At 38.2% G+C, this 13,297-nt stretch overlaps 1 protein-coding gene across 3 annotated transcripts in view; it reads left to right on the top strand.

Annotated features, from left to right (window-relative positions):
• RAD18 (RAD18 E3 ubiquitin protein ligase) overlaps positions 1–12,950 on the top strand; it is a 115,573-nt gene extending 102,623 nt beyond the window's left edge. For 2 of the 3 annotated variants that reach the window (XM_045025565.1, XM_045025567.1), the window contains exon 13: positions 10,033–12,950. In XM_045025565.1, coding sequence (XP_044881500.1) covers positions 10,033–10,132 — 100 coding nt within the window. In that variant the 3' untranslated portion in view covers positions 10,133–12,950. The remainder of the gene's footprint in view (positions 1–10,032) is intronic. The other variant, XM_045025566.1, reaches the window with a different exon arrangement.
• Positions 12,951–13,297: the final 347 nt, after the last annotated feature.

Below are 13,297 nucleotides of genomic sequence, written 5' to 3'. Positions count from 1 at the left end.
TTTTAAATGAAAAAATGTACTTGTGGTTTGTAGAATGCTTTATGCAAAGTGCTAATAATAAAACACCTCAGATGAATAGTTGTTAAATTAATAACAATCTTACATTTATTTCTATATCTTTATTGTCAAAACTTTGTTTTGAATAATGTAACAAGATTTTTTTTAATGATAAAGCTGTGCAGATCCATTGCAAATGGTCTTTTGGAGATAAGTCAATCAAGGATGGGTTTATTAGAGTTGAAGATATCACTAGTTTTACATTTAAATGATGTAATGAAGTTGTTATAATAAAGTACCATTATCAAATCAATGCCTGCTTGACAAAAAAGATCTGTTATCTAGGTTTAAATCTGTTTTTACTCGGTGACCTTGAATATGATTTAACTTTTTTTAAATGATAAATTTTAGTATTCATGAAAGTGGGGGACAGGTATATATCAACATTTTACCTTGTAAACTCCTTTTAAATCAGTGCACTCCATTACTGATTTAGGCTCTGATCCTACAAATACTTCTGCATGTGTGTAACTTTACATACTGTGAATATCTTTGTTGATTTTTAATGTGACTACTCACAGTGCATAAAGTTAGGATATGCTTAAGTCTGTGCAGGAGCAGGACTTTGTCACTCCTAAGTCTGGCCTTGCTTCAGGAAAGCACTGAAGGATGTGCTTAGCTCCCATTGACTTCAAATGCACGTGTGCATCAGTACTGTCCTGAATAGGGATGCTGTTCTGAATTGGGGCCTGTAATCTCACAAAAACTGTCATTTGTGTGCTGGTCTCTGAGTATAAATGTGCCCTGAGCCCTTCCAAACTTGGTGAAATTGTTCCTATATTGAAACTCTTTGAACCTATGGTGACAGAGATTAGAGGCTAGTGCATTAACCTACTGTGCCACCTACAGTAGCCCTCGGATAAAAATTGAGCATAAATTAATGTTAATTGAATTTTGCAGACGTACCTTGTCAAACTTATGTTGACATTCAGAATTAAAATAATTTGATTTTTAGAGATGTATTAGATGCTGAAACTTTGTCTCCGAATGCTGTTTGATAATAGTGAAATGCTACAATAGCTCAGTGTGTTTCTGCCTTTTTTTGTTCAAAGTGAATATAAATGGATTTCTTCACAAGCACAGTTTAAAGAATCTGCTGTTTCCATCTCTATCCATTTAATAGGCAGTAAAGAGTTTGTGAAGCTAATAGCACTTTTAATATAGGATCAAAATAGAAAAATACTTTTTATAAAGAGCCATCACACAATTAGATTTTTGGGTTTCTGCAACATGTGCTTTCAGTTTAAAGACAGCATGAACACTACTGTGTACCGTGTAATAGATACAGTAAACAGTTTATATTGAGTTTTTTATTTCTAATACGTTGAAGAGCTCATCAGTCTAGTGTTTCACATTTTGTGGCATGCATACTATAAATGTCCTATCCTAATGAATTCTATACTACTGGCAAATTATCCAATTTCTGCTCTGGCAATGAAGCAGTGTGATGATTTGGGGGATCTGTCTATACAATTTATAAATTCAGGTTGATACTATAAAATTGTTACTGAGAAGATGGTTCTATCATTGAATGTCTCTGTGTAAGTGTGGTATCCACCATGGTCTGACGGGGGGCTGTATCGTGCCTCTGCCAGACCAGTGACAATGTTCATTAGAATTTAATGATTGGACAATACGTATGCTGAAGAGGTTGCCTGAGTGGAGAAACTATTTTTTTCCAACTTCCCTCAACAAGGGCTGGGGGCTTGGAGAGTGGAAAGTTACCAGCAGCAGAATAAAGGCGTCAAGGTAGTGATGGTAGCCTTTAAAATGGACTCACAGGGGAAATTTTGAGAGAGATGGGAGATTTTTGGCAGGAGAGAAGAAAAGCATGTTCCAGCCAAGGTCAATGACAGCTGAGGGAGAAGGTTCCATGTTTCAGAACACAAGCCATGTACTGCAGAATAATGACCTTGGATGGTGACTTTGACCCCGACCCAAAGAACACTCTGAAGTGATGAGGAAACTGAAACAGGGAAATACATGTAAAGTTTTTTATTTTTATATTGATCTGTGTATTTCTTAAAGAGCAATGTTGATAGAATTCTGTACAGTGTCTGTGCATTTTATATGTTACAGCTACCATGTGCACCCTTCGAGAGAGAAACCAGAAGGCTCACACTTGGTGCTTGAGATCTGGGAGAGGGTGTGTTTAAGCTATGTGGGAAGTCTGGCTGAGTCAGCACTAGTTCTAGGGGCTGGACAGAGGGTCTTGTGTATGGAACTCATAGGAGGCGGTGCTAGATAGAACTGCACCCTGAGAGCGTGTCCAGAGCCCCTAAGACAGCGGCAGTGCCCAGTTCATCCAATGGCTGGATTCCCTCAGTGGTCTGGTGAGTGGTCAGGAGGGGGACGCGCAATAGGAGTTGTGACAGGCAGGACATTTGGATTAGTGACCTTTTATTTTGAGTGTATTTGCATTGTTTACAAATCAGTGAGATACTTGTCACCTTGATCTGGGTATTTGGTATTGTGGGATCACAAAATCTCAAATACTGGTTTCAAATTTTAGTTTCCTTACTGACTTAAAACATTACTCCTGAATGCTTGGTTCTTAAGTAATTCGATTTTTGAAAGGTTTCACGAATATAATGAATGTTTAATGATTATGAATCGAGATGTTTTGCAGTGACTGAACTTAACTGTTCAGCATGTGAGTGGTGGTTCAAATTCCAAGGCAGCTATGCGTATACATCTCAGTACTTGACTTGTAACATTCTCAACAGTTCTAGTACAGCATCTTGCCATGGGATGGTGGTTTTTTGATATGAACAAATATCCACTAGGGATTAGATCGATGCCACTGTTTTTGTGTGATTGTAATCTAATTACAAGCCTGATTCTAAATAAGCTTCTATGACACCAGAGCCCCACATTTTGGTCCTGATCCTACAAACCCTAACTCAAGTGAACAGCTCCACTGAAGACAAAGACCATGTGAGTGAAGGTTTGCCGAGGTGGGCCCTTGGGTTGTTTTTAATTGCTATTGGTTGGGAAAAAAGTTTGTGTAACACGCATCTGTTCTGGTTCAGTAATGATTATAAAGTTTCAGTGTTACTTATTCAGAAAGTCACATGCCTGTGCATGTTAAGCGTGGGCTTGGCTTGCTTCTGTGAAACCTGATAACTCAGTGGTTTGAGTATTGGCCTGCTAAACCCAGGGTGATGAGTTCAATCCTTGAGGGGGCCATTTGGATTTAGTTGGGGATTGGTCTTTCTTTGAGCAAGGGGTTGGACTAGATGATCTCCAGGTCCTTTCCAACCCTGATATTCTATGATTGTATGTTGCTTAATCCCTTTCTATGATCATATGTGTAAAGTTAAGCATATGCTTAAGTGCACTTCCTACATCGAGGCCTCATGCTGTTGCTTTCTTTTTATATACAGAAGGACTTTGGTTTGGTCTTTGACTGTTTACATCAGCGTTTCATTACTGTGCTAATTGATTGCCTTTCATCTGTAATGATCACCACGTAGTTTGCAGAATTAAGTTTCATTTTAAAAGTACAATACAGTTAAGGAGATTTACCTTTTACAATTTTAACTATGTGATTAATAATGCTTCAAAAATGAAGAAAAAAGTAAATGAACAGCACAATTAGGCTTAGCTTTTTAGGTCTTTACATTTTAAACTAACTTTTCACTATTTTTGCTGTTTACTTTAACATTTCTTTGAACAAAGAAAATAAACTTAGTGGGTTTAATTTTTGTTTCTATGGAATTTCACTGGTTCTCATGCATAAATTAAATTCTGTTATATTTGGGTTGAAAATATTGTAAGGGATGTTTGCTTCTAAAATGAAATTACAGTTTCAATAAAAGAGGCTTGTTTGGGGCTCTGGTTTTGTAAAATCTTTTTAAAATATTTTTCTTTTATAAACTCTACATTTTGAACAAAACTTGATCCAATAGTGAACATTTATATCATAGCTTAATATTTTACAAACGTTTTGTTAAAATACTCTATTGGGGTATTTCTGCAAAGTAAATATAAATTGTATACTGCTTCTGACAACAAAAGCAATATTAAGTCAATTTTTAAGTGTGGTTTTTTTATAAACTATTTTTTTTTAAGTAGTCTAGCACTAGATGAAAGAAATTACTTTTTGGATGATTTAGAAAAATCAATTTTATATTGTCTTAAACATACGGGGATAGAGGCGGCATTATATGAAATGTTCATTGATATAGAAATAAAAGTGGTATTCCTAAAACTTCTTGAAACCCACGTACACGTAAATTGTTTTCCAATGAATTTTTCGGAAGAGATAAAAAAACACTAGAGAGGGAGCAGGGTTTTACTTTATGCACTGAAAGGATATTTGGTGGGGAATAATTTATAATGTCCTTCAGATTTAAATAGATAATTAAGCTCAAGTTTTTATTAAACAAAACAAAAGGAAGCTGGCAGGAGAGCAGAGAGTTGTATGTTTTGAATTTAAGTCATGCTTGGGTAGCCAGTCTCTCCACATTTGTGGAATGCAAATTCATTACAGATTGATGCACTTGGCCTACAATTGTCCTAGGGACTGTTTCTGCTTCTTGCTGACATACCGTGCTCCCTTAAACCAATGACTCTGCTTGCTACCCAGTCTAGTGCTTATTGCATGTCCCTAAACAGCTATATTTGCACTTCTCATGGTGTATCCCCTTCCTCCTAACTGTTTATACATTTCAGCAAATAGATGACTACATGCTTGACTACATCATGGAATGGCTACTGTTACAGTTTCGAGGGCCATATTTTGGAACACTTTTCTTTTTTGGGCCACAGTATATAAAGCATCCTAGAGAGCGGAAAATAACAAAGTTAGACTAATCTTAGACAATGAAAACTAATAATACTGTGTATGCATTTCAGATTCAGTGGGAGGAAGCTGGGAATGAGTAAAATTGAAAGAGACTTGGGTGTGATAGTGAAGAGTATATTAGACAAGAGTATGTATACTGAAAAGCAAAATTATTTTGGCCATCTGTGCTGCCATACTGCTTGGCAGAGGCATTCTGTAATGGATTAGGGAGGCAATAATCAGTGTCTAATCAGTTCTGGTATGATCTGGAATATTGAATTGATTTCTGGAGTCCTCATTACTAGAGAGATGTTAAGAAATCAGAGGGATATCAGAAGGGAGCAACAAAAATTATCAAGGGACTAGAGCAAGTATTAATGAAGTTAATTTGCCACAATAATTGCCTGGCTAAGCAGTGACTAAATGTCTACAAAAACTTTAAAGATATAAATGTTATGGAGGGAGAGAGATTATTTTGGGTAGTGCAAGAGCAGGGTTTTGATAGAAATAGTGAGGTAAATATCAGAAAATACTTCACACCAGCGTGATCCATCTGCTTGAGCTGAGGAAATGACACTTCAATCTAGACCCAGCAAAGTACTAATAAATGTACTTCAGGAAACAATCCTGCATTGGAAGGACAATTGTTCCCAAACTTTTCTATGATGCAGATCACCTCCTAATAGAAAGTGTTTCCTGGAAAATCTCTGCCCGTCATGACTGCATAAAACACCACCTCTCGTTTACAATCAAATAACATCCTGTGGCAGCTACAGCAATTGCTTATAGGAAAAGTAACATTAAGAAAGTATTTAATGTATGTAATATAATTAGTATCTTGGAAAAAAGGATGTGAAACCACCATCATGTGACCACAAGCAAGTGCTCTGAATACCATCTAGGGTCCATATAATTAGAGGTTGACTAATGCACTAAAGCACGAAGGTTTATATCCCTTTCCTTTGGATGCATGTCACGTGCACTGAATGTTTCTATGACTGAAACTGGTTAATTTGCAAGAATCTGGTAAATAGATATCAAAAGAAACCACTCTGCCGTATTTTGTATTATGAATAAGTTGAAAATAGCTCTGATGCCAATGTTTCAAAAATGACATTTTTGGAATTTGGCAAACTTATAAAAAAAATTGGTATAAAAGAGCTGCAGCAACCTAGATGTGTTACGAATTCTTTCATAAGTTGGCTTATGTGTTTCAGTTCAATGTGGAATTGCCTTTAGCAATGTGTTACAGTAATGAGATATTTCACGCTATACAACCACACCACTTGCATTGAATTTAAATGATGCAGGACTGTGAGCTGTAGCAGAGAAGGGGATGGGTGTATGTAATGTGTGTGTATATATAAAGTTAATATTTTATTTCATTAATTTTTAAAGGTACCAATTTTTTTTTTCTGGATTAAAGCTAATATGTTGTCTTCCACTAACATGCTGGGGATCAAAAGCAGCCAGAATTGGGTTTTGGGCAAGACTAGAAGAGGGAAACAGTAGCCACTGTTTTGATTCCCTCACTTCTCCCATGCATGCAGAAATCAAATTCTCAAAGTTCTTAGGTTTGCAGCTTCATGAGCCAGGAAGGGCTTGGATGGGATCAGGTACATTCTGTTGTTTGCTTCATTCTCTGGATAACCGAGTGGGATTTAATCAAGCTGTGATGCTTTTTTGAGATGCTCAGGACTCTGAGTCACCTTATTATCCCCACTGCCTACAGCAAGAGGAAGCTTTGCTTGTGCTTATCTGGCTGTCAGCTTCCACCACTTCTTCATGCAAACACTCTCCTCTGGGCAATGCTAACCCTTACCATACCTTGCAGGTTAACAATACGTGCACCCCAATCTCTGAGTTCCCTTGAAGCATTCCCCTGCAGTGTCCAGCCTTTAGCCATTGGACATTCTCAGAAACTGTCCCCAAAGGAACAGTGCACACACCAGCTTGTTTAGGTCAGCTGAGGATCAGGTCCAGTCAGGGCCGGCTCCAGGGTTTTTGTCGCCCAAAGAAGCGGGGGGGAGCCGCGATCCTGATCAGCTCTACCGCCGTCACTTCAGTCTTCGGTGGCAATTTGGTGGCTGGCCCTTTGCTCCGAGAGGGACCGAGGGAGTTGCCGGTGAAGAGCCGGACGTGCCGCCCCTCTCTGCTGGCTGCTCCAAGCACCTGCTTGCTGGGCTGGTGCCTGGAGCCAGCCCTAGGTCCAGTTACATAACAGGGATCCATTTTCCTGTGAGCGTTCAGGGGTTCTTAGGGTCACACAAACCCAGCAAAGGAGCATTGTAAATCCTGAACATTCTAGTGTTCGCCTTAATGTTCAGGGACATAGTGACTTTGCAGTGGTTTCATGCAGGTGCTGGGGCCCTTCTGCTCTCATTTCAATGCAGGGATGGGCTCTGAAATACGAGTTGCTCCAGTCAAACTCCACTTGTTGGAGGTGGTAATATTGGCACTTCAGACTTTTCCATTTTTACTTTCAGTTGCAAAGTCCCAGTTTAGCTAGCTGGATTATTTTTCCTGGACAAATTTTGGCAAATGGTAAAAACAGACTGTATTTTTGTGGAGAATTCTGGTATTGTAATAGCTATGGATTGGTGAACATTATATCACTCATGTCATCACTACACGGGATTCCAAGCTGTTAGTCTGAGGGCTTGTCTACATTACCAGCTAGATCACGGGCAGCAATCGATCCAGCGGGGGTCGATTTATCGCGTCTAGCCTAGATGCAATAAATCAACCGCCGAGCACTCTCCCGTCAACTCCGGTACTCCACCAGGGCGAGAGGCACAGGTGGCATCGATGGGGGAGCATCAGCTGTCGACTTACCACAGTGAAGACGCTGTGGTAAGTAGATCTAAGTACGTTGACTTCAGCTATGTTATTCACGTAGCTGAAGTTGTGTAACTTAGATCAACTCCCCCCGCCCCAGTGTAGACCAGGCCTGAGAGAGGCAGTTTAGCTGCCTAATTTAAATGCACCCAAATTCTACTCAATTTTAATTAACTCTGTGAATAAGGGAAAAAACCCTATTTCTTTGATTTCTGGTGATGGAAAATCCATTGGTCGTAAGTATGAAGATCCTCTGGCAAATGGCGTCTGTCTCAAGAAAACTCCCCAAAAGTTCCTTTTTTAACAGGGAGCTATGGCAAATATCACTTGTAACTTCTCTCAAGCTCTTTATTGCCAGGAAGAGTTCCATTTTAAGTAGACCTCTTTCAATAACTTACCTATACTGCTTTGTCAACATTAGCCGTGATACCGGAGGGTTACCTTTCAAAATAAAAATGAAGAGAATTTTACTCTTTTTCTTCAGAAACACTGAAGGGAGCAACTGTATTATTCTTCCAATATTTTGTTACACCAAGAAAGTACCTGATGGTTGTGATTTCAATAAGCAATAAACATTTTATTTCAGCTGCAGCAGAGCCTTGCAAAGCAAGAATGTCAGCTAACTGACCTGGAAAACAGAGTCCATCCAGTTTATGGTTTTAAATAACTTTTCTAAAACATATCTCCATAGCTGACATCCTGCTTCAGTGGAATTTTCCTTTGTAAACTATACACACATATCTTGTACTGCAGATTAAAGATGAACATCGTGCTTCAGTCGCAGTTCTATAATCTTTTTCTTTATTTGTGAGCCATAGGAAATTTTTACTGATGCCAACAGGCTAGAGATCTTTTTTGGGGGGGTTGGGGAGGGAGGTTAACTGGTAGTTAAAATAAGGGAATTTAACTTTTACTGTGGTTAGAGCCCCAAAATGATGCAGCTAACATCAAAACATGGCATATGAGAAGTTATTTATTGTAAAATCAAATCCATGTATTTTTGTAAAAACATATTTAATAAAAGGCAGAATATAAAATATTCCCCTTGCTGTGCACCCATTCTTTTATCAAGACGTTTTTTGGGGGCGGGGAGAAAGAGAGGTGGTCAGGTGGTGGTGACTAGACAGTTTCTCCCCCAAAAGCGTGGGGGACACTTTCTCATGACAACAGCCACTCACTTTCTCTTTAAATAAAAGAACAGGAGTACTTGTGGCGCCTTAGAGACTAACACATTTATTTGAACAGAAGCTTTCTCTCTGTGTAGCCTTCTCCCTCTAGCATACCCAGGGCAGCAGCCAAATTTTTGTTGGTTTTACTGACTACAGGCAGTGAGAAAATGAACCAGGAATGGGATTAGAGTAAGGAAATCAACATCAACCGGAAGCAACAAGATTTAGCATAGGTGTTCCAACTCCATGACACTGTCTGAATACACATTGACGGGTGTGGATGTGTGGGAGGAGCTGAGTAGATTGGTCTTTCATCACCAATTTAAACACACATGTGCACATGGTCATTTTATTAGGTAGGAATTTTACAATATTAGAGTAAGAAGAATGTAGCCCTTTTTCACAAGGAAAATTAGTTGCATAGGAAGCTAGAAGGCAAAGTTTCAGAGACTGTCTTGCTGAGACATCAGTATTTTGGGGTGCATCATTTAAATGGCAGGCAGATTGGGCATTTACGCCTCATTTAGTGACATACTGTCTCCACAGGAGGTTAGGACATCTTGTCAATGTATTAAAAAAATTAGAGAACAGTTTTAGAGACCCAGGAAAGTATTATTTCAAGGATTAATCTGGCTGCGGTTTAGTCTTTTTATTAATTCTGCATGATCCAGCCTGTCACTTTTATGTTCTGTCTGTGTACCCAAGAGAATTGATACTTTGCATGAAACATGACATTGGCCTCCTGGAAAGTCACTTACTGAACTGAAGTCTTAAGCTGTCAATTCACTGAAATGTTTTTGAAGAGCAGCCACTCCACATTTTAACAGTTTATGGTGTCCTCTTTACTCCATGACAATAAATGTTCATACTCTCTGGCTGGCTGGGCTTTGCCCCCTTAGGTGCAGAAGAGACATTCTGTACTGACAACTGTTCTTTTTGGTTGATGCTATTTGTAGAGAGGAACCTGATACCAAGAGCTCTGTTTTCCACCTTATTTTCACGAACCAGTGGCAATGAAGCAGACAAAATAAGTTAAAGCAGTATTTTGTTTTATTCTCCCAAAGAATATAGAGGAAGGGTGTGCGCCGGGTGCTTATAATTCTTAGTAGAAATATTCAGTTTTTAATTACATTTAGAACCAATTACAAAATGCATTTTCTTTTCTATTTTCTTTCACAGCAGCTTTCCAGATCTGATAGCTAGCAAACGAAAATCACGTCGCCCCAAAACACCAGAAAGTGGTCAAGTACTTCCCAGGAGTAAGCGGCGGAAGAATTAGCAATAGGGTCACCCTACTTCTAACCCTATGCAGTTGACTGGATGCTGTACGATGTTTCCATACAGACTCCTTATTTTTTCCAGCATATTTGGAGCATTTAAGAATTTAAAGCACTGAAATTATGTGTATTCATTTCATTTTAACTGCCTTGAAATAACGGATTTACTTTCTGCTTTGCATCAAATGTGTTTGCTTACAATACCACAGGCCATTTCACTTTAAGAATGGACATACAGTATCAGTATCTTTCTGTAAACATTTAACTCTTCTGCCCATATTTTTAGCATGACAGATATAGTGTATTGTGGGGAAAATGGTTTTTATCATTTAGAACCAAATTTTGACACCTTTTCTCATATTGAAGAGAAGTTTGCTCCACAAGTAGCCCTCTTGAGATAAGTGTGACTAGTTGTGGAGCAAGATGTTGCTTAATGGACAAGACTGGCACCTTATAAAGGACAGCGCGTTGTTGCACTGCTTCAGGAGTAGAGCACAGACCAAATTGGGATTGTCTCAGTTGAATCCCTACTTTCCACTTGCTGAAAGTGGGGAAGCAGGCTTTGCTAGTTCATTTCCTTGCACTGCTTACTTCCACTCTGCTGACTCAGTTGGCTGACTGGTGCACTGTGAGAGGCAGTGACACCAGACTGACTCCCTATCTACTAGTGTAGGAGAGAGCATGTAGCTGTCTGATGCTGACTCCTCTGTACTGGGTGGTTGGGGATACATAGGCCAGCTCACAGCTGGGACCAGTGTGAATAAGGATTTCCGAATCTATCCCTTAACCACTGCATAAATAGATAAACAACAGAGGCCTGCATTTAAAATGTCTACATTTCTTAGGAATTACTGTAAAATGTTCAACATGCCACCAGGAAACAAACCATACTGAAGAATAATATAAATCCAGTGACCTTTTATATTGTTAGCGTTTTATCTTAACTGTATGTGGCAGTTTGGCTCTGTTTGCATTGGTATTAACCAAAATCCTTGCCTTTTTGAAATCATAAGGCGGATGATACAGCAGGGGGATTAGTACATTTGGTCGCTTTGGAATAATTTGATTTTGCAGGTGGTATAAATATTTCATATTTCAAACCATTTCAGTCCCAAAGCAATATGCTGTGTGAGAATGTATATTTGTAAGGTTATTCTTATTCCTTAGTAATCTTTCATTATTGCAATTTAACCATTAAGTTGAAATTGGAGATTCGATGGTTCTCAGACTTTAATTATTCTAGCTGTGAAATAAATATTAAAATGTATATGCACATATTTTTAATAAAGTTAGGAGTTTTCCTAGTTGAAAGTACGAACGCAGAGGAAACACGTCCTCCATTAATTTAAAAATGATCAAATTTCGTCTTAGAAAGCAAAGTCTGCACTGGTCATGACTTGTCTTTGTGTTTTGTGTGACACACAAAATCCAAAAACTGGTTAAGGTGGAGGGTTCTGTGAATTTATATTTTAAAATACAGTTTTGAGGTCTGAGATTACACATGCTTCTACTGGGCAAATTGCTTACTATCGGGGTATTCCCATTCAACCCATGGTATTAAACAATATACCTGGTCTAATGGGCATATCTTCAGCTAGGGCAAACTGTCATAGCACAGATAAGAAATAAGAGATTGGATGTTAAAATTTTCGATTAAAGCAATCCATTTGGGAGAAGGTAGCTATTAACTCCATTTATTAGGTCATTGTATTGTGGTTCATGGCAATTAACAGAAGCAGGATGTAAATTCCACACAATTATATAGAGAAAGATATATAACATTTTTTTATATCCGTCACATCTCTTGACTTAAATAGAGCTATGACAGCTTATACTGACTGAGGATGTCCTCAGTGGGTTTGCAGACCACGTCCTTGGTTTTTTTTATAGCCCTATTTTTACAACATGTTGGGGTTAGTAAGATACTTTAAAAAAAAATCAACATGCCTAGCAGTTGTCCATGCTAGGCATGGACAACTGCATCAAGGAAAATTTAACCAATACTAGCACATACATGGAATTTAACCGCAGAGACAAGTATGAATAAAATTTTATTTACAACAACATCTGGGCCTTTGCATTGCTTGTTAATCTGCCACTAATTGTGCTAACAGGAGGCTCTGAATCTGATGCAATGTCAAGGAGTATTATAGCTCAGTTGAAGTAGTGAATATCTTTAGTTTGTTAACGTTGGTACAAAAGGCAACTGTTTAAGATTATAGAATTGCCAACTTGTTTTTAAAGTTGTGCATTTCCAAAGATAAACATGAGAGGATGTAAACGAAAAAAAAATCCCTTTATTCAAACCACTGTATCTTGGTGGAGTTGGATCTGTTCGATTTCCTGTTCATGGCGTGTGCTCCTTGTGCTCCGGATAGCACTAGTACACGAGGTTATTTCTGTACACTCTGCAGCCAGTTTTGGAAGCAGTCACCCTGAAACAGTGAAATGTTTAAAACATAATATTTTGTGAAAGTTAAATACATGGCAAAATTCAGGATATTCTAGGAAAATCATGTGAATGATTGAAGGCTGTGTTCCAGAGATCTGTTGTCTCAGTACACTCTGTTCCCTGAGCATCAAAATGGCCCTATGTCTTATACATACATGGTGGAAAATCAGAAATCATTAAACTAGAGTGATGTCATTGCAAGCAATACAGTAAGATAGTAAGATAGATATATAAAATAATTAAAAGAAGAAATCTGCTGGTTAGTGTTTCTATATGTTTTCCAATTTGTTTTCATTGCTAATTGTTTTAATTTTTTTATTTTGTGATACTGTCTGCTAATGTCTCTTTCTAATAAAAATCTACAAATGCTTCTGTTGTGAGACCCCATTTATTTCTTCTCTCCCTGTTGTAAGACTTTATGGGTACTTAATTTCCCTTTCTTGCCTGCATCTGTCAGGTCTCTAGTCATTTAAGATTTTGATTTTGCCCTTTTTATATGTTTGCAGCAATGTTGGTGACCACCGCTCATTTAATTATTATTGACTTTATGCTGGAGAAAACACTGACAAAGACAGACATGAAGTCAGTCACATGGGGCATTGAGAGGTGGTTTTAAATTCTTTTAGGAAATCTTGAAAGAATTACACTGAGCATTAAATAAAGGCAAGAATCTGTAGTCACGTAACAAAGTTAACTCCTTGGCCTCAGCTTATTT

The sequence above is a fragment of the Mauremys mutica genome, chromosome 7, assembly GCF_020497125.1.
Source record: "Mauremys mutica isolate MM-2020 ecotype Southern chromosome 7, ASM2049712v1, whole genome shotgun sequence".
NCBI lineage: Eukaryota > Metazoa > Chordata > Testudines > Geoemydidae > Mauremys > Mauremys mutica.
The sequence above is the reverse complement of the archived record's forward strand: the minus strand, read 5'-3'. Positions and strand labels throughout refer to the sequence as shown.